The sequence below is a fragment of the Giraffa tippelskirchi genome, chromosome 11 (genome assembly GCF_054371585.1).
Source record: "Giraffa tippelskirchi isolate mGirTip1 chromosome 11, T2T-mGirTip1v1.2.pri, whole genome shotgun sequence".
NCBI classification, from domain to species: domain Eukaryota; kingdom Metazoa; phylum Chordata; class Mammalia; order Artiodactyla; family Giraffidae; genus Giraffa; species Giraffa tippelskirchi.
Genome location: NC_137285.1, coordinates 128,005,209 through 128,027,145, shown reverse-complemented (window position 1 = coordinate 128,027,145; position 21,937 = coordinate 128,005,209). Strand labels below are relative to the sequence as shown.

General features: G+C 38.4%; 1 protein-coding gene across 2 annotated transcripts in view; it reads right to left on the bottom strand.

Annotated features, from left to right (window-relative positions):
• Nucleotides 1–21,937, bottom strand: part of ANO3 (anoctamin 3) — a 486,839-nt gene that overhangs the window by 301,792 nt on the left and 163,110 nt on the right. The window contains exon 3 of one of the 2 annotated variants that reach the window (XM_081543183.1): nt 3,044–3,107. In XM_081543183.1, the coding sequence (XP_081399309.1) occupies nt 3,044–3,107 (64 nt within the window). Of the gene's footprint in view, nt 1–3,043; nt 3,108–12,120; nt 12,231–21,937 lie in introns of those variants that run through there. The other variant, XM_081543186.1, reaches the window with a different exon arrangement.

Below are 21,937 nucleotides of genomic sequence, written 5' to 3'. Positions count from 1 at the left end.
ACAAGAGGAATTAACTAATCATATGTGGGGGACAGTGAGAAAGTATCATGGAGACTATAAGGAGTTTGGTCTGAGTAACTGGAATGATGGAATTGTAACAAAATCTACTGATTAAACCAAACAAACAAGAGCAACATAAAATCTATCTACCTTGCTAGAAAAATTTGATTATATAACACAATATTAACTATACCATTGATCGTCAGAACTTAATCATCTTGCATAACAGATGACTAGTTCCTTTGACCAGCACTTTTGCATGCTCCCCTTCCCCTAGCCCCTGGTAACCAACATTTCACTTACCATGAAAGAATTAATTAATTAATAGTGAAGTGAAAGTCACTCAGTCGTGTCTGTCTCTTTGCAATCCCACGGACTGTAGCACACCAGACTTCTCTGTCCATGGAATTCTCTAGACAAGAATACTGGAATGGGTAGCCATTCCCTACTCCAGGGGATCATCCCGACCCAGGGATTGAACCTTGATCTCCCACATTGCAGGCAGATTCTTTACCATCTGAGCCACTGGGGACCCCCTAATTAATAGGGCTGGAGAATAATTTTGGAGATGGTAGATATGTTTATGGCACTGATTGTAGTGATGATTTCAAAAGTGTATGCTGCTGCTAAGTTGCTTCAGTCGTGTCCGACTCTGTGCGACCCCATAGACGGCAGCCCACCAGGCTCTGCCATCCCTGGGATTCTCCAGGCAAGAATACTAGAGTGGGTTTCCATTTCCTTCTCCAGTGCATGAAAGGGAAAAGTGAAAGTGAAGTCGTTCAGTCGTATTCGACTCTTAGCGACCCCATGGACTGTAGCCTACCAGGCTCCTCCGTCCATGGGATTTTCCAGGCAAGAGTACTGGAGTGGGGTGCCATTGCCTTCTCCTCAAAAGTGTATACTTATCTCCAAATTCATCACATTGTTAACATTAAGCAGAACATTTTGTATGTCAATCATACCTCAACAAAGTGACTTAAAACAAAACGGGGATTTCCTTGGTCCAGTGGCTAAGCTCCACTCGCCCAATGCAGGTGGCCAAGATTCGATCCCTGGTGAGGGAACTAGATCCCACATGCCACAACTAAGAGTTCCCATGCCACAACTAAATATCCCACGTGCCACAACTAAAGATCCCACGTGCCACAATTAAGACTCGGTGCAGTCAAATAAATAAATAACTTAAAAACAAAGCATAAAATGTCAAATACGACAATACTTGCTTCTTATCTCCAAGAAAAAACAAACTAGTAAACGCTCTGATTTTACACTAAATACAAAAATAGGTATAATGTACAGAGGACTGTTTCCATTAGGCATCAGAGAGGAGGAAACAGGTCTTCTTTCTCTGATAATCTGGCTTGTGGCCATGTGGTCCTGGAGCAGGAAAACCTTGAAAGCCTAAACCTTGCCAACAAGAAGACAAGTTTAGCATCTAGATGTCAATTTCTTCATTATAAATGGAAATTCTTTGGTACAAAAACCCTATCTGAAATTTTCATAGAATAGGATAGAAAGGACATGCCATTTAATACCACAGGTGAATTTAAATGAGAAAAATGCAATTATTCACTTTTTATAAAAATAAGAACATCTATAGAATTATAGAATTAAAACAAAATCAACTTAGAGTTTCCTAGTAAGTTAACCTTATCCTCTTCCATAATTTGTCTATCAGTCAGTCAGTCAGTTCAGTCACTCAGTCGTGTCTGACTCTTTGAGATCCCATGAATTGCAGCATGCCAGGCCTCCCTGTCCATCACCAACTCCCGGAATTCATCCAAACTCATATCCATGGGGTCGGTGATGCCATCCAACCATCTTATCCTCTGTCATCCCCCTCTCCTCCTGCCCTCAATCTTTCCCAGCATCAAGGTCTTTTCAAATGAGTCGTCTCGTCACATCAGGTAGCCAAAGTATTGGAGTTTCAGCTTCAACATTAGTCCTTCTAATGAACACCCAGGACTGATCTCCTTTAGGATGGACTTATTGGATCTCCTTGCAGTCCAAGGGACTCTCAAGAGTCTTCTCCAACACCACAGTTCAAAAGCATCAATTCTTCTGTGCTCAGCTTTCTTTATAGTCCAACTCTCACATCCATACATGACCACTGGAAAAACCATAGCCTTGACTAAATGGACCTTTGTTGGCAAAGAATGTCCCTGCTTTTTAATATGCTGTCTAGGTTGGTTATAATTTTCCTTCATTTGCCTATACACAGGATTTTGATGATTTATCATGTAAGATACGTTTGAAGACTAACACACGTCTTCCCAACAGTATATCTAATTTTGATTTCCACAGTTGATGGAAATTTTGTTACTGATTTTTAGGATCACACCACTATCCGTGAATGTTCAACAGCTCTGTCTCTTCAAAAGACAGACATGGTTTCGTGTCCAAGTTCATGCCTCTGTGAGGGCAAAAGGAGCTAGACCACAAAATGTTACTTCACATGTCTAACCCTCATTTACCTAATCTGTAATTGATAGTACTGTTGGTCTTACAGAGTTGCTGAGAGCAGTCAACGATCCCACACAATGGACTTATACACAGTATGTGGCACACAGAATAACTCAAATACCAATTCCTTCTAACATTCTTATTGCCATTAATGTTATACAAGAGCTTGTTTTTATTCATATGAGTTTTCATTGATCCACAATTTCTTCTTGTTAATTACTTCACCATCCACCCATTAGAGAATTATGCATGAGCTGATCATGTACCCTGTGACTCTCTATGTCACTATGCCTTTAAAAATCCTTCCCTGAAATCCATCAGGGAGTTGTACTTTTTTTAACTTTAGCTGCCCATAGTCCTTGCCAAGAACCTGCAATAAATACTGCACTCTCCTTCAACAAACCTGGTCAGTAGATTGGCTTTACTGGATAAAACTCAATAAGATGCACGATTATTAATCACATGAATGTGATCCTACAAATTCATGTTAAATTTTCACACCCCATAAAGACTCTGGAGTTTCTTCTCCACATACCAAAGAAAAAAGGTGGGAGCACCTGAAAGCAACCTCAAAACTTACCTTCATTGTATTGCCTTTTGGCAACCCACACACTCTTTTCAAGCCCACGATGAGAAGAGCACAACTTTTGCAAGGAGGAACAAAGAACAAAAAATTGCTTAGAAACTCAATAGACCAGAAAGAGAGTAGAAATTATCATGAAAAAAGAGCTTTTCATGTTGACTACAGTTGCTGTAAAACTACTATCTGGTATAGGTCAAATTAGTTATGAAAAAGTGTGTAGGAAGATACAACTTTCAGTAAATTGCATTAAAAACTAAGCAGGTAGGTAGCTTCTATTTGCTGTTATACAAGCTGATCTGTCATCATTGAAGAACTCAGAATGGCTAGATTTTCCAGTTACATTTGCCCCAGGTAAGTAATACATTCTTCTAATATCCTGTCCACCCAACCTCAAAAGCTGCATCTTTTCCTTTGCTCCTCCCAACTCTTCTTGTTACCATGCCTAATCACCAGAATTTCCTGAACACAACCTCTACTTCTTTGCCTCTGGGATTTTGCTCAATCTGTTCTCTGTGCTCAAAATGATTTGTCTACCCACCAAGTCAAAAGAAAGTCTATTCTTATAAGACTCAATACTAAAGCTACTTTCAAAGGCAATTTTCTGACACCTCCATTTAGAAATAATTATTTCTTTTAAATTAGCACTTCTACAGAAATGTTTTCAAGCCTCAAAAGATACCTAATAAGATGTAATGAATAGTACATTCTCATCACTCTAGCTATGTGAATTTGGAGAGATTAAGATTTCTGATCTCATTTTTTTTTTCCTTCTGCAAAACAGAATAACAACCTTGGAATCTTGTAAAAAATAGTTTGTTCATGTTAATTAGCATTCATATGTTAGTTCCTGGCATAAGTCCTAGTTCATATAAGTATTCAATAAGTGGTAGCAATTAACAGCTTCTTATGCTTATAATTATAGTAATCCCTTTAATCTGTGTGCTTCCCCATTAGACAATTTTCTCCTGGAAGGTAGATACCAAACCTTTTAATTCATTTCTCTATCCATATCCCCATTCCAATCTATCAATATTTGTCACAGTGCCTTGTACTTAGCAAGCTTATTTTTTTCCCAATAAAAGCTTCCTAGATTATTCAATTAATATATTATATAGGTGTGATGTTGTGATTTATAATAAGAAATATATAGATGGTCTTCATCCCCATTTTTGGCATAGAGTTCCTAAAACCCTTTGGGTTTCCCAAGTGTGGGGGGCCTAAAGGTGTCCTTTATTATGTTAATTAGGTGCTTTATGGAAAGCACCTATGGACAGTCAACCATGTGATTAGAAGGCTGAAACTGCAGACCTGATATCCTGACATCTGGGGAAGGAAAAGCAGCTAGAGATGGAATTCAGTCACCAGTGGCCCACAGCTGTGCAATGAAGCCTCCACTGAAAACCAAAAGGACGGGTTTCTGGGAGCTGCTGGGTTGGTGAACACATGGAAATTTGCGAGAGTGGCCCACCTGGAGAAGGCACGGAAGCTCGGCGTCCTTTCCCACATACCTTGCTCTGTGCATGTTTTCTATATGGCTATTCCTGAGTTATAATCTTTTCTAATAAACCAGTGATATAGTAAGTAAAATGTTTTCCAGACTTCCGTGAACCTCTCTAAAAAACTGGTCAAACCCAAGGAAGGAGAAGCTCACGGAAAACTCTGACTTATAGCCAGTTTGTCAAAAGTGTAGGTAACAACTTTGGCTTTTTTTTTAATTAATTTATTTATTTTAATTGGAGGCTAATTACTTTACAATATTGTAGTGGTTTTTGCCATATATTGACATGAATCAGCCATGGGTTGTGTCCCCCATCCTGAACCCCCCTCCCACCTCCCTCCCCATCCCATCCCTCAGGGTCATCCCAGTGCACCCTGAGCACCCTGTCTCATGCATCGAATCTGGACCACTTTGGCTTTTGACAACCATGTGAACTGTGAGGGAGAGGGGAAGCAGTCTTGTAGGACTGAGTTTGTAACCGTGAAATTTGATTATATTTCTGGATAGACAGTGTCAAAATTCAGTTGATTTGTAGGATATCTAGCTGGTGTCCCAAGAATTGCTTGCTGGAATGGGAAACCTCCCCCATCACTCACACTGGAATTAGTATCAGAATCTATTTAGTGTGTGTGTGTGTGTGTGTGTGTGTGTGTGTGTTAGTAGCTCAGTCGTGTCCGACTCTTTGTGACCTCACGGACTGTAGCCCGCCAGACTTCTCTGTCCATAGAATTCTCCAGGCAAGAATACTGGAGTGGACTGCCATTCCCTTCCCCAGAAACTTCCCAACCCAGGGATCAAACCTTGGTCTCTTACATTGTAGGCATATTCTTTACCATTTGAGCTACAGGGAAGTCCTACCTATTTAGTAGGTGACTCCATATTTTATTGGCTCATCTGAATAAAATTGGTCTTATACAGTTACCAAAATAGAACAACTATCCTGTAATTTATCTATTATTTTGATTCTGAACTTTGAGTACTTTTATAAGGGTTTGAGTTTGAGAAATTTAATGATCACCAGACAAACATGTAATAAAATAGAGTCTATTTTATAATAGTAGAGATTGATTTATGATAGTAAAGTATAGCTTACATATATTGTATTAAATGCCTTTAAATATCAGTTTATCAATTATAAACTGAAAGAGACTTAGGGTCTATCTAATCCAACCCTACTTATTTCATAAATGAGCAAATCAAGACACAGTGTATGTTGTGTAAGGGGTTTTTAGGAGACATGCAGATTGAAAGTCACAGAACAGACTTAAACCTAGGTTTCTTCATCATTCTTTCTTATCCAGCACTTACAAGTCTTTATAGAAGAGTATTAAGATTTCCCAATTGTTTTATCAATATGATAAAACACTAAAAATTATTTTAGGGAGACAAAGACCAGAGTTTTGTTTTTTTTTTTAGGATGGTCATAATAATTTTGAACTGAATATCTTCAGGGAATAATAGGATTTAAGCTGATCTTCCAAAATATAAATGACTTGGATAGACTAAGGAGATCATAAAGTTACTTCAAGCACGAGAAATAACAAGAGAAGTGTGGAAGAAGGACAAAGGCTGCTGAGAGAGAAGAAGAATATGGGGTTGGAGAAGCACATTTACAGAACCTCAGCCCCCAAAATGCAGGAAATGACATAATTATAAGGGATCTGAGAAAACTGTAGTCCAGTTAAATCATGTGATAGTCAAAAAAACTGAAACGTCTTTTCCACCAAATTAGTAACTACATCTGAAGGAACTGAGTCTGGTTCAACTTCAGACACATTATCTTCGGGTTGAGTGTGAGACAATTTAGTACATGTGTTCACAAACTGAGAGGGGGGTAGGAGTAGGAGACACAGATTGAGATGCCACACACATAAAAGTGAGAGCTGAACTTATATAAGGAAAAAGCTCTTAGAAGAGAAGGAAAAAAAAAAAACAGGAAGAAAAAATATAGGAGGCCAAGACAGATTCCTAGCCAATACTCACATCTGGTTGGCAGAAAGAAAGGGAATCAATGAGAAAGTGGAGTATTTGAAAAAAAAAAAAGATCACAGTATTTTTAGTTCTATCTTGGGAGAACTCCATATCCTAAAAGTCACCGGGGAGGTCGTCCACTGTGTACATGCCCATCAATTTCAAAATGCTAGGTTCTGTTTTAGTATGTTGCTGCTGCTGCTGCTGCTGCTAAGTCGCTTCAGTTGTGTCCAACTCTGTGTGACCCCATAGACAGCAGCCCACCAGGCTCTGCCGTCCCTGGGATTCTCCAGGCAAGAATACTGGAGTGGGTTGCCATTTCCTTCTCCAGTGCATGAAAGGGAAAAGCGGAAGTGAAGTCGCTCAGTCGAGTCCGACTCTTAGCGACCCCATGGACTGTAGCCTACCAGGCTCCTCTGTCCATTGGATTTTCCAGGCAAGAGTACTGGAGAGGGGTGCCATTGCCTTCTCTGTTTTAGTATGTATGTCTGGCCAAATGTTTCAAATCTTGCATGAAAAACAATTCTAGGAAGTTCAGCAAAGCATTTAGAAAGAAGAGAATTATATCAGACTAGTTCATCCTCAGAAATGCAATAGTGAATTGAAATATTTTATTAAAATTTTGATTTCTAAGTAAAAGTCTTTCCAGACTACTTGTTAAATATTAGTTATCAAATTTGCTTTAGCTCTGAAACCCTTCTTTTATTGTCATTTATGAGACACAAATGAAGCCTACTGTCTGACTCAGTGGAAAAGGCTACACTAGTCTGGTAAAATTGCTTAAAATAAGTTGACAGATCTGGACAGCAAGATCATTAGAGGAGCTACATAATCTTGAAAGAGATGGTAGAAGAAAGGGCAATTGGTTAAAAAGTTTATATTAAAAAGCTTGCAACCATTGACTTATTCATTGAGTGATGCTGTCTAAACTAGAATGAATCATATATTGACACTATCAATGCTGAAACACAACCTATGACTGTTTTTCATGATTACAAAGGTATTTGTGTGAATTTTTACTCAATTTTCAAAGAACTAATGAATCAGTTCAGAATGAAAGTTAAGTCATGACCAACTAAGCAGATAACCTTAGGAAGTTAATTTTTCCTTAATTTCTGTCGCTGTAAAATGAGGGGACTGAACTGGATAAACTGAAATCCCTTCTCTCTTTAAAAATAATTATATTGTTTTTATCAAAGCCCCTGTAACTTAACTTTTCATATTGTTGTAATATAGATATGGATATAGGTATGGGGTACATAATGTGTTATAGGTAAAGCACTAAATTTAAACATTAGATTCAAATGAGAGATTTTCTTTTAAAAAAGTACATTTGTGGGAGGTTTAAAGACAAATATAGATATGTGCTATGTGGAAAATTAGTACAAAATTTTATGAAACATAGGAAGGCAAAAGTTCTACTCCTTAACCTCTTCTGTATGAAGGAGGCTTTATCCTCACTTCTCCAAGTATCAGGGTAAGATCCACTTTACAGATAAAGAATCATGTGAGACAGATACCACATGATAACTGGCATACTGGCTGAATCTTAGCAGGTGCCTTCACGGCCTCTGCCCAGTATCTGAGCTTAGCAGGGCTGAATCACCAGTTTCTTCCCCTCCTTGCAATCAGTGGCATTAATCACTCTCTACCACTCTTAACCATGAATATTCTTGTAAAAGATATAGGTTTATCTATATTATGAAGCTTAAAAATGAGATGAGAAGACAAGGTTTCCATCAATCTCACTCGGAGCCGCCTTCTTTGCCTTTGAGACTACATCAATGAGCGGAAAAATAAAGCAGTCTATGGTCTAAGGCGTGGATCTCCAACCTCCAGGATCTAATGATCCCTAACCGCCTGATGATCTGAAGTAGAGCTGATGTAATAATAGCAGAAATAAATTGCACAATAAATGTAATGTACTTAAACCATCCCCAGACTATATCCCTCCACATGGACCATGGATAAACTGTCTTCCATGAAACCGGTCCCTGGTGTCAAAAAGGTTGGGGACCGCTGGTCTAGGGTATATGTAAGGGTCTTGGCAAACTAAAGGTGCATCTCTTGCCTGAACCTTTTCATCACACACACACACACGTAATATAACATCATATGTTTATAAAATGAGACAACCACAAGAGACATTAGATCCTCTAACAGTTTTAAATCATGATTCTTGGAGAACTTGAGTTCTGTGCAGCTGTCTGAAGGAAACCTGGGAAGGTTGGAAGGTCTTCAGAGGGTGGTCAACTGGGCCATCCTATCTCTGATTCAAATTTTTACAAAAGACCAAAAAAAAAATTCATTTTCATTTCTCACACAACCAGGATGCTGCTACTTTAAACATACTTTAACCACTGATCAAGCTCACTATTCATTTAATATGTTAAACAAATTAGTGACCCAAAGTTAGGTACTTAACCAATGTTACACATCTATGGCAGAAATAGGACAAGAATCCAGGTATCTAGACTTTAACTCCAAATGGAAATGAGAAAATAAATGAAAGTGGTAATTATCTGTGATTCTGGATTTTCCATGAGGTTGCTATAGCTTATGAAACTCGCATTATGAAGAGACAATTAAGAACTTAAAGAGGTAACTAGGCAACAGTAATGCCATTTTCCTAAAAATAATGTGAAGGATATTACGCAGGGATAGTTTACTCCTGCTTCAGCTGAGCTGTTGCATATGTAGGAGAAGAGAGGTTGAGCATCTGCTGGGAATTAGCATACACACCTGTTCTGCAGAAGAATATTGATAATGAACATTTGACTGTTTGGATAACAATAAACAGTGGAAAATTCTGAAAGAGATGGGAATACCAGACCACCTGACCTGCCTCCTGAGAAACCTGTATGCAGGTCAGGAAGCAACAGTTAGAACTGGACATGGAAAAAGAGGCTGGTTCCAAACAGGAAAAGGAGTACATCAAGGCTGTATATTGTCATCTTGCTTATTTAACTTATATGCAGAGTACATCATGAGAAATGCTGGGCTGGAAGAAGCACAGCTGGAATCAAGATTGCCAGGAGAAATATCAATAACCTCAGATATACATATGACACCACCATTATGGCAGAAAGTGAAGAAGAACTAAAGAGCCTCTTGGTGAAAGTGAAAGAGGAGAGTGAAAAAGTTGGCTTAAAGCTCAACATTCAGAAAACTAAGATCATGGCATACAGTCCCATCACTTCATAGCAAATAGATGGGGAAACAGTAGAAACAGTGGCTGACTTTATTTTTGGGAGCTCCAAAATCACTGCAGATGGTGACTGCTGCCATGAAATTAAAAGATGCTTACTCCTTGGAAGGAAAGTTATGACCAACCTAGACAGCATATTAAAAAGCAGAGATGTTACTTTGTCAACAAAGGTCCATCTAGTCAAGGCCATGGTTTTTCCAGTGGTCATGTATGGATGTGAGACTTGGACTATAAAGAGCGCTGAACACCAAAGAATTGATGCTCTTGAACTGTGTTGTTGGAGAAGACTCTTGAGAGTCCCTTGGACTGCAAGGAGATCCAATTAGTCCATCCTAAAGGAGATTGGTCCTAGATGTTCATTGAAAGGACTGATGTTGAAGCTAAAACTCCAGTACTTTGGCCACCTGATGCAAAGAGCCAACTCATTTGAAAAGACCCTAATGTTGGGAAAGATCGGGGGCAGGAGGTGAAGGGGATGACAGAGGATGAAATGGTTGGATGGCATCGCCGACTCAATGGACATGAGTTTCGGTGAACTCCAGGAGTTGGTGATGGACAGGGAGGCCTGGCATGCTGTGGTTCATGGGGTGGCAAAGAGTTGGACACGACTGAGTGACTGAACTGAACTGAAATGAACTGAACTGAACTAGCTTGTTTCTATGTAACTAACAAAATCCAAGCCTGTAATATTCCCTGGCTGTATCATTACAAAAGGCACGTTCTGATCTGTGTGTGACATGGGGCTAAAGAAAACAAATAAGGTAAAGTTTGATGAGGAAATTCTGTGGGTAGAGTTGTATGGAATCTTAAGCCCTCTGGGCCAATCCCTCTCACTGGGCTTTAGTTTCCCCATCTGTAATGAGGGGAATGGAATTGATCTCTAAAATAAACTTCAATTCTTACATATCGGTTATGTTGACTGGGGTATAGTATTCTTTGTATTTTATTTTTTGTTTTAAAATCAGATTCAATGACTAGAGGGAAAAAGACAAAAGAAAGAAAAATATTAGCAACTGTTTTAGAAACATGGTATCAAAGCCTTTGTATTGCTATGTTTAAAAATACCATCTCAAATAGAGCTGAAATATGGACCATGAATATTATTAAAAATATTCCTTTGACTAGAATAGAGGAGACACAATTTATTTTTAAATATGATTTGTGTGTGTATGTGTACATATTCAATCACACCAACTCCAGACATAGACTGGACAGTTTAAAACACAACTGGAGTTAAAAATGTGTCAACCTAGGCTGATCTCCCTAAAGTTTATAACAGTAGCCTCAGATGGGTCCTTAATGCTGACCAGCAGTCAAAATATATTTTCACTCTCCTGGAAGACTATTTCATATTTTATTCCCTCACTTTAAATTCTGTCTTCCAACACCTCCTCCCCAATGCTCACTCTCAGCTGATGGTTTTGCTTCCTATTTCCCTGAGAAGACTGAAGAAAACTTCCACAGCTCCCATCCACCCCCTGGCATCTGTACTCATATATTCTGACTTGCTGCCTGATACTCAAGATAAACTAACTGCATTCCCACCAAAGCCCATCTCCTCTACTTATGCAATAGTTTCCATTACTGTCACCTATTTCAGACCAATAACCTTCCCATGCTCTCTCCTTACTGAGTCAAACCCTGCCTCTCTCCACACCCCACCTCACCCCTAGTTGATAACTCCCATCACCACACAAGCATACTGTTTTAATCCCTAAAAACTGAGAGGGGGGCAAGCAACCTCTTGACTCCTGTTTTCCTGGTGGATTTTCCCATATTTAATTGTTTCCTTTCATTGCAAAATTCTACAAATGTAGGGTTAGTAATTATCGTTTCTAACTCTTCTTCTTAAATCTTCCACAATAGGTTTTGTTGTTGGTGTTGCTTGCTGTTCCATACCTCCACTAAGACTATCAGAGAAAATCAATGGCTCTTCAATGACAAAGTCAGCAGTCAATTCCTAGATTTCACCTTATTTGGTATATTAGGGACTTTTGACACAATTGCTTGCAACTTCCTCCTCGATACACTTTCCTCACTCAGCCTCCAGTGCACAACACTTCCACGGCTCTTCTCCAACTTCACTAGACGCTCTTTCTCAGTCCCCCCATCTCTTGACCTGTCTACTTTGGAAAGCCCCATGACTGTCTTTGGATTCTGCTCCTTTTTATCTTTATGCCCTTCCCTTGGTGACCTCATAATTCCTCATGGTTTTAAACCTTATCTACATCTGATACCACTAGATCAGCATATCTCCAGGCCAGATATCTCTCCCTAACTCCACGCATTTATATTACATATCTGTCTTCTTTATATTTCCACTTGGTCTAAAAGAATCATGTTCAAACTCAACTAACATTCTCAAATGAATCTTCTGACATTTGCTAATTCACTCACCATTTTCCCGTATCAGTTGATGGGGAAATCTTGGAGACCAAAATCTTGACCCCTTTTTCTCATTACCCACATTCAGTCCACTTTCAAAATATTTCCAGAATCTAACTTGACTTCTCAGATCGTCATAGCTACAAGGCTTCTAATTGGTCTCTCTACTATTGCAGTGACTGAGCACGGGGGTAGGTTTGGAATTGAGAGTGAGCAGACATGAGGCAGATGAGTTTAAAGTGAAATCCCGCTAATATGACTTCTTTTCTTAAAACCATTCATTCAATGAATTCCCATTTCACTCAGAGTAAAATATCAAATTTTTATAATTAATATATGACAACAAGTCCTGAAATAATCTTGCTTGGCATTGCAGATACAAAAACACATCTGTTTCAGGAAACACTTTTTCCATATTCCTCTGTAAATGCATCTTTAAGAATTCAAAGCATATCACTGCACACATGCTTACAGAGTTTACTCATGACTAATACAGCACACAATTATCCTTATAATGATAAGGACATTTATAATTTAATTATGCTGTTTATTATGTCTCTCTGCTTTCAGTACCCTATACTCTTTTAAAAATACTGCTGTCATTTCAGCTTTTTTCAATCCTAATAATTCGTTTGGTTTCCCCTTCTATTATTAGTTTCACTTTCCTTCTTAATTTCAATTTTTGCATATCAAATTATATAAGTGTTTAATAAACCTATTACCTCACTCTTGGTAATAAAATACTAATAGTCTTTATTTTTATTGTTGTCGATTATAAATGTGAACTGTTTAAAGAAAAATACTCTGAATTCATGGCAAGAAGGGGCTACGTATTCCTTCTCATTGTTTCCTGTGTTTGTTAATACTATATGAATTATATAAAATTGTATATACAGAAGTCCCAAGTAGAGGGACTTCAACAGAATACACTCCTAGTTTATCTAGGTTATATGATTTGCAAGTTTGGAAGAAAAGGAGCTAGGAATGCTTAGTTCAACAAATTTTCCATCTATTTTGGTTTGTTCCCCTATCTTCTGCCATGTAATATGGGGTCAGACACTACTGAAGTTGTCCAAGGTTTTATACTTACGTCAGTTGCTTGATGGGAAGGTCTACAGTTCAGAAGAAGAGGAAACTGGCCAGGTCATTTGGCCACACATCAAAGTTCCCTTCTCCCAGCTTTCATCAATTATACAGCCGACCTTTTGATAGCCATCTGTCAGTCTCTAGTGCTCTATTTATCAACGGGTTTAAAACCCAGGTAGGGAAGAGAGAAGAGAATTTATGGAGTCCATCAAAATTTCAACATATTCAAGGATCATGATACTAGTTTCTAAACTCCTCATTTTTGCATGCATAATCTGAGGGCAGGAGGCTATAGCGGAAAGAATGGGGCTCTGGGGTCAGTCTTCGCTTCTAATGTCAGATGTGTTACTTATTGACTATATCACCCTGAGTTAACTTATTTAAAGCCACTTGGCCTCTTTTCCCTGATCTATAAAAGGCATGAAAAGTGACTTCCTCACTGCATCGTTGTGGAGTAATACATGGAATGACCAGCAGGAAACTTGGTATAAATGTATGCTCAGAATTATTACTGTTCCCTTTATACTAATAATCCATGGAATAAATGACTGAAATCATGTCAGAAATAAGATTCACTGGTAGTCATGAGAAAGTTGTTTACAGACCAGAAATAACTGAATTGTATAAACCACATATTTTGCAAAATAACCAATCTTTCATATTGAAGGGAAAGTAAATAAATTATCTTCTTGAAAAACTGAAAGAGACTAATTAAGAGGAAAAAGGTACCAGTAAATGTCCAAAATTTCCACAGTAGCTGATGTGGGTGGAATAAGAGGACCTTTGATTCATCCAGCCCATGGTTTGTGTTCTATATAATTACAAGTTTTTAATGGCTTCTGCAAGGGTGCTGTTGATCATATGACAACAAACCCATAAATATGTGTCTGTGTTAGAACACTAACATTCACTGGTCACTTCTGATACTGACAACAATACTCACTACTATTAATAAAATACATCCCCTTATAAAGCAAACTTAAATAATCCTCATAGATGTCAGCAAGGTAAAAAAGAGGATACCCAACTCCTAAAGTATACCTATAAATATCTGGATGAACATAATTGTAAAAGTTACCCAAAATGGAATGAGATGCTTTGGTTTGTGGCTCCCTACACCTCAAGAGATGCCCATATATATGTTAAAACAGTCATTAATTGGAGTAGCTCTAGCAAAGATTCATGAATAATAATTAGGAATTCTAGATGATCTTTGAAAGTGTTCCAACTTCCAGTACCTAGTACTGAAGAACTCAGAGCAAACCCACACTTAACTGACTTGGAAGCTTGTAACACTTTTTATAGTAAAATGTGGTTCCTTTGCTCATATGTAAATTATATAAACCTTTTTTTAAAATTATTAAGGCTCTACTGGTTTTTGAAATAGGAGTGCTTGTCAAATCAGTGCTCTTGCTAGCCTTTTGTCAATGATAATTATTCACTGCAGTGAAAAATAATATAAAGTATCTATAGCTTCTTACCTATGGGATGATTTTCTGTAACTTAACACAAAAACAGCAAGAATGACTGACCTCTTCTCTTCTCCTAATCCCCAACCTTCGTAAAAATCTTAAAGTCTCATAGCAAAACTAATATCAGGCTTTAGGAGAAATTCAACATGTGTCAGAGCCTGCAAGGACTCTATCCTGACAGCTCATTATTTTTTTCTCCTTTTAGACTGGTAAAAGAGAGAAATGCTTTGAATTTCTGGCTTAAACATGTTGCTTATTAGTCACCCCTCAAAGCATTAAAGGGAGGGTCAATTAATTTAGGGCCAGAAGAAGCCTTAGCATCCCATGCAGACATTTTCTCATTTCTTATTTTAGAGATGTTGACATTCAGAAACTTACAAAGAAACTGTCAACTTGCCCAAGGCAGTACAGTTTTAATAAACCCATTCATATAATGACAGCTTGTATCCCTTAGGTACCAAGAACATTCTTAAACATAAATCAGTGTAGGGCTTCCCTGGTAGCTCAATGGTAAAGAATCCACCTGCCAATGCAGGACACATGGGTTCGATCCCTGATAAAGGATGATCCCACATGCCGAGCAGCAACTAAGCCTACGTGCCACAACTATTGAGCCTGTGCTCTAGAGCCCAGAAGCTGCAACTACTGAAGTCTGCGTGTAAATCCACTGCAATGAGAAGCCAATACACTGCAACTAGCGAGTAGTCCCCACTCACTGCACTAGAGAAAGCCCACATGCCGCAATGAAGACTCAGTGCAGCCAAAAATAAATAAATAAAATCATTAACAAGTAAATCAGTGTATATAAGATCATTTACCAATACAAGAGAAGAAATAATCTTGTTACCCACCACCACGCTATTGGGCTTCCCTGGTAGCTCAGTTGGTAAAGAATCCACCTGCAAAGCAGGAGACCCTGGTTCGATTCCTGGGTCATGAAGATCCCCTGGAGAAGGGACAGGCTACCCACTTCAGTGTTCATGGGCTTCCCTGGTTACTTAGATGGTAAAGAATCCACCTGCAATGTGGGAGACCAGTGTTCGATCCCTGGATTGGGAAGATCCCTTGGAGGAGGGCATGGCAATCCACTCACAGTATTCTTGCCTGGAGAATCCCCATGGACAGAGGAGTGCAGCTCTCAGTCCATGGGGTTAAAAAGAGCCGGACACAACTGAGCGACCAAGCATAAGCACTCTATTATAGAGAATAGTAGTCAAATTTATTTTATTTTCCTTATTAAAAATATATTTAGGCAATGAAGAACAATGGGAGCACTGTGTTCAAGTGTTTTTCTACCATTCTTCTTTCCAGTTATCATTGGAGTGTGCTGATCACAGGGTAATATCCAGGCTAAATAAAACACATGTATATAGACATAGTCAGCTCTGTAGTTTGAGAGCAGGAGGAGAAACAATTTCATGAAGAACATAGAAGATGAAAGCATGGGTGAGGGTAGAAAAAGAGGAATTTGACTCAAAGTGTCCATGTGGTTCTGCTTTCTCAGACTGAATTATTTCTAAACAATAGCATCTGTAAGAACAAAACCCAGAGATGTATTCAAAGGCATTTTCAACAAGGCGGGCTCAAGATGGCAGAGTAGGAAGACCCTGAGCTCACCTCCTCCCACAGACACACCCAAACTACAGCTACATATAGATCAACTCTCCCTGAGAATGTCCTGAAGACTAGAAGAACAGCTCTTTTATGGTAAACAATACAGAGAAAATCACACTGAGATTGTAGGAGGGAAAAAAAGAACCCAACCTTCAGTGGACAACCCAAAAGAGAAAGGGTTTTTCAAAACCTAGAAGACCTCCCTAAAAAGTGATGAATTTGAACCCCAGTTTGAGCACCCCAGCGCTGGAGATTGGCACCTGGAAAATGAACCACTTAACTGACTTTGAAAATACGTGGAGCCTATGACCAGGAAAATCAGAAGGCTATAATAAAACATGACTCCTTTCTTAAAGGGTGCATGTATGAACTTACTTGGGCTTCCCAGGTGGCGCTAGTGGTAAAGATCCTGCCTGCCAATGCAGGATCCCTGGGTCGGGAAGATATCCTGGAGGTGGGCACGGCAACCCACTCCAGTATTCTTGCCTGGAGAATTCCACGGACAGAGGAGCCTGGCAAGATACAGTCCATGGGGTTCCACAGTGTCGGACACGACTGAAAGGACTTAGCACTCACGCAGGTACGAACTGATTTGCTTGAATGACAGCACAGAAGCAGCAGATAGAAAAGTGCCTGGAACGTTAGCCTGCCTGCCAAGGCTGACTCAGAATACCCACCAGCCCACACCCAGCTCCAGCTCCAAGCCCTCTGCCAAGGCAGCAGCCTTAAGCCTGCCCCAGGAGGAGTTCCAACATACACTAGACTCCAGCTCTAGCTCCTCTGGTTCCAGAACTCCCACCAAGATAAAGGTCTCAGCACGTCCCAGGAGAAACCCTGGCCCATGCTGGGCTCTGGCTCTAGCCAGTAGTTAAGGGATATACAAAAATATGTTAATGTGTCAAAAACATAAAACACGGGGGAGGAGTAAGGGTGTAGAGCATGATGACACTGTGATAATTATTTTTTCAAACAGCTACAGGAAATATGTAACAACTTTCGACACACTGGCAAAAGAAAACATATCAAAGGCCAGGATGTTACCAAGTGTCAGAGAGAACACAGCAGAGCATGGGACAGCAGGACAGCATCGTGCTACTTGGTCCCTATTATTGTGTTCGACACATACATACATCTTATTCACTTCTGCAGATGTTTCCAAGTTACATAAAATAGAACTTGCTCTCACAAAGCACATCACCGTCATAAACACTGTTATTTAGATCTGCTGTATCAAGATACACTCACATAAATCTCACAAATGTTTGCTATTTTAAAGAAGAGGTAACTGAGGCATGAGGTTGAAAACTCCTTTCATAGACATGCAATAAATTAGTAACAGAATGGAATAAAGCCATACCTAAGATTCATGATTTAAAACAATCTACAGCTTGTCATTCTGTGTATTTTTATAATTATAATGGAAGGAAAGAAGAAATAATGGCCACAAGAGAGGTATATATAAAGCATTGTGTTGGCATTTCAGAAAAATTACATTAGTTTTTAATAGAGGCAAGGTGGGCAAATATCTAACGAAGGTGTTTTGATTTGGAACCCTTAGGTAGGAGGTTCTCAATTATGAAAACAGGTACAGTTTCTGCAAAGCAGAGAGAACTACATGAGCAAATTCTGTGGAGAGGGAGGTTGGAAAAAGCACAGAAGCCATATAATTTCACTTTGGCTGAAGTGTAAGTCATATCAAAGAAAAGAGAAGGAAAATAATATTCCTGAGTGTGTTCTTTAGTGCTAGTCACCTTGCTGTGTATTTCACACGAAATACCTAATTGTTATTTAACTATTATAAGAACTCAGTGAAGTATTATTACAGTTTTGACAAAAATAAGTAATTGACAAGATGACAGAGCAAATGTATTCTGGTGAGACATTGAAATCAGAGAATAAAGTCCATATTCTCTCAAATAAAGTCATATTTTATAACATGATGAAAAATCCTAAAGACAAATATAGAAATGGAAACAGGGACTACATTGAGTAGAACCTTGAAGATCAAGATAAAAAAGATTAAGCTTAGTTTGACTATAATCATAATTCATTGCTGGCATATTTATATCTATACTCTAAAAAGATTTCTCTATATGTCAAAAGCACATTTTAGTCATTAACTGACTGATTTGTCCGTCATGAAAAACCAAGGTCAGTAAATTCTAATGTGTTAATTGAAATTTGTTCTTTCAGCCAAACTTTAAGCTCCTGAGTATAACTCCCATGCAACAATCAGACAAACAAGAAAATCAAAATACTTCAATGAACATAAAATTCATGATAAAAATTATTAAATTACTCACATAAAGAGTAAAATAAAATGGATAGTAGGATGGGTTCATGAAATGGAGACTTTCTGTATTACTCATATAAGTAGGACTGGAACATTTGCTTTGGTGAAGGAGGCTGCCACGTATTTGCCAAAAGACAAAAATCTACCACTAAAATGTCACTCCTTATGCATACGCTTTCCATGGATAATCATTTTTCCAAGAATTTATGCTGTGGAAGTAATGCAATACATGCAATATTTAGGCACACAAAGATATATTTCTAATCACAATATTGTGCAGGAAAAGTACAATACGAAGGCATAGCCTAAAATATTAACAGTGATTGTGGGGATGTCTAGCTTATGGTTAATTTTGATTGTGTTTTCATGATATATTTTTGTATTTTAAAAAGTTTATATAATGAACACCAATTATGTTTACATTGGGGAAAATATACAATACTACACAACGGAGGGAGTGAGAGAGACACAGAACTGGGAATTAAGGGAGAACAGACTTCTTCATTTCTTACTTTCTCTCTCTGCTTCTGGTCGGCTCTGGGCACAGGAATTTGTGCATGCTGCACCCTAAGTATAGACTGGGACGGGAGATGTTTTCCAATCTTTTGATGCAAAATGTCAAACCACAGGACCTAAGACTACTTTGAGTATTTGGAATGCAATATAACCTATCAGGAGAAGAAAATGGCAACCCACCCCAGTATTCTTGCCTAGAGAATCCCAGGGACAGATGAGCCTGGTGGGCTGCCATCTATGGGGTTGTACAGAGTTGGACATGACTGAAGTGACTTAGTAGCAGCAGCAGCATAACCTACCATGTCATAAACTTATTCTCAAACTGGAATTAGCATGGTTCACCATGTAAGACGTATTTGTTTCTGCCCAGAGAAATGCAAAATTCATTAGAGTTGTCGAGTGGTGATTGGAATGTGACCCTACATACGTGATTTTTAGAGCTCATTTCTCATTCTCAAGGTCAAGGATCCATTACTCTGGCTCATGTTTTATGTCAGTAAAGTGATTTTGTTTTTCAGAGTATCACTGATCATACTTCTTGAACTTTCAGACATTCTGTCTGATAAATTTTGATTTGTGTAGATGTGTGTGTACTCTTGCCTGGAAAATCCCATGGACGGAGGAGCCTGGTAGGCTGCAGTCCATGGGGTCGCTAAGAATCGGACACAACTGAGCTACTTCACTTTCACTTTTCACTTTTATGCATTGGAGAAGGAAATGGCAACCCACTCCAGTGTTCTTGCCTGGAGAATCTCAGGGACAGGGGAGCCAGGTGGGCTGCCATCTATGGGGTCGCACAGAGTCGGACACAACTGAAGTGACTTAGCAGCAGCAGCAGTGTATTAAAAAACTCAGTTTTTGAGTTTCACATTAAAGTTTAACTATATGTTTAATGTTCACCTTGATATTAAAGTAAAATTTATTGTTCTTGAGAAAATTAGACTTTTTGTTATAGATATCTAAATGCTTATCACTCAAATACACCTGCTAACATTAATGCACAGAGTGTATATTTCCGTAAGTAGTATTTTGATGGTTAATATTTTCTCACCATTTTTTCTTAACTATCTTAGGCAGTTTCCCACTCTTGAAGCCATTTCTTCTGAAATTTTCAATTACATTATTACTAGAGTTTGTTATTCAAGTTGGTCAAACACAAATATCTTTATCTATTTCAATTTATATTTCTTTCGATGCTTTGCTTCATGGCACAAGTAAAAAGCCCTAGGTAAATCATTTAAATGATAAACTTAATTTGAGAGAATTGTTTATTAGTAAATAAACCAGTTGATTTGTAATAATTATTCATACACTTGGACAGAAGGTGAAATGTCATTTAATAAGGATATGGAAAAGTTTTAATAAGTTGCACATAGGCCAGCTGAATGTTTGAGAACAACATCTTTCGGAGGGTTTACCAGTGAAGAAGAAGAGGAAATTTCTGATATAGGTGGAAATTATCAGGTACAACTACTTTGGAAGGTAACATCATAAATATATATCATTCATAGGCATAAACTCAACCAAAATGCACACACTAAGTCAGTGCTAAAAGCACTGACTATTTTTCTAGCCATATATAATTGTTCCTCTGGTATCTATGCTGCTTCATGGCATGTCGGTTTTCTTGCTCTATTTCCAGTGACTATTACCATGCCTTCATGCTAGCAACAGAGCTGATGTTAGTCTGTTAGTAAGAAAATGTGCCTTTATCATGTCTTGAAAGACAAGTAATTTCACTTAAGTATTAAGCATGTTTGCAAATAATTTTCTAATATTTGAATCTGACATTCTTAGAATACATAACCTCTAAAGACTGCTGTAGCAGAGCCCTGACTCAGCCATTTCAGCACACGCCTTTCTGAATGTTGCTGCAAGCATCTGTGTGTCTCCGTCTAAAGGGTTTTTCCTCACCATCTGTATCTATTCTGCTCATGTGAAAGGCAGGCTAGGAATTCTAGGGAATTAACATCCCTGGCAACATCCCCCAAACAGTGATTAATGGGTCTTAGTAGAAAAATACCCCAGGCCCTTCACCTCTCAGGTGGTATAAATCTGAGGTACATGTGCCAGACCATTTTCAAATAACCTGGGATTCCAGACAGGACAAAGTACATATACTCACATTGAGGACTTTATTACCTTATTAACTTCTTTCATTCCCTGTCTTACTTTTCCACTTTCCTACTCTCATTCTCCTGAAATCACTTCTCAAATGAATTATAATAATTACATTTAATTGTTTGTCTCTGATAACTACTCATGGAACATTAGGGTTACTTGTTCTGAACTTGATTCATAATCTCCTAGTCTGCTGACAGACTGATTATGTTCAAAATCAAGTCATGGATTAGACACTTAAAAGAAGCTCTTCCTACTGACATCCCTTTACTTCATGCCATTTCAAAGCTAGTCAAAACAGTTTTCCATAATCTTGTCAGTGATATCTCCAATATGTGTCCAGCATCTGGTACCTCCTTTACTTCTTTCCTGTTATTATTAACTTCATTCAATCCCCCAATTCCTCACACTTGGGATTATTTCCATATTAAACTACCTTAAATTATTAAAATGTACTTTATCTCTTCTGTCCAAAATTGGGTATGAATTACTTAATTGCAAAAAGTAGTTGCTTATAGTCAATAGAAGATGGCCGTATACTGGACAAAGAAATATGCAGTCATGGATGCTAAATGGAGTGAGACGTTTACTTATTTATTATTTTTGAAAGCTTTTTTTCCCCCTTCCTAACCAGAATGCTAGAAAGGCCATTACAATGAGGGATCCACCAACTGTTCCTCTATATCCTGTTAATACACCTTCACTAAGATAAAAAATCCAGTCATGA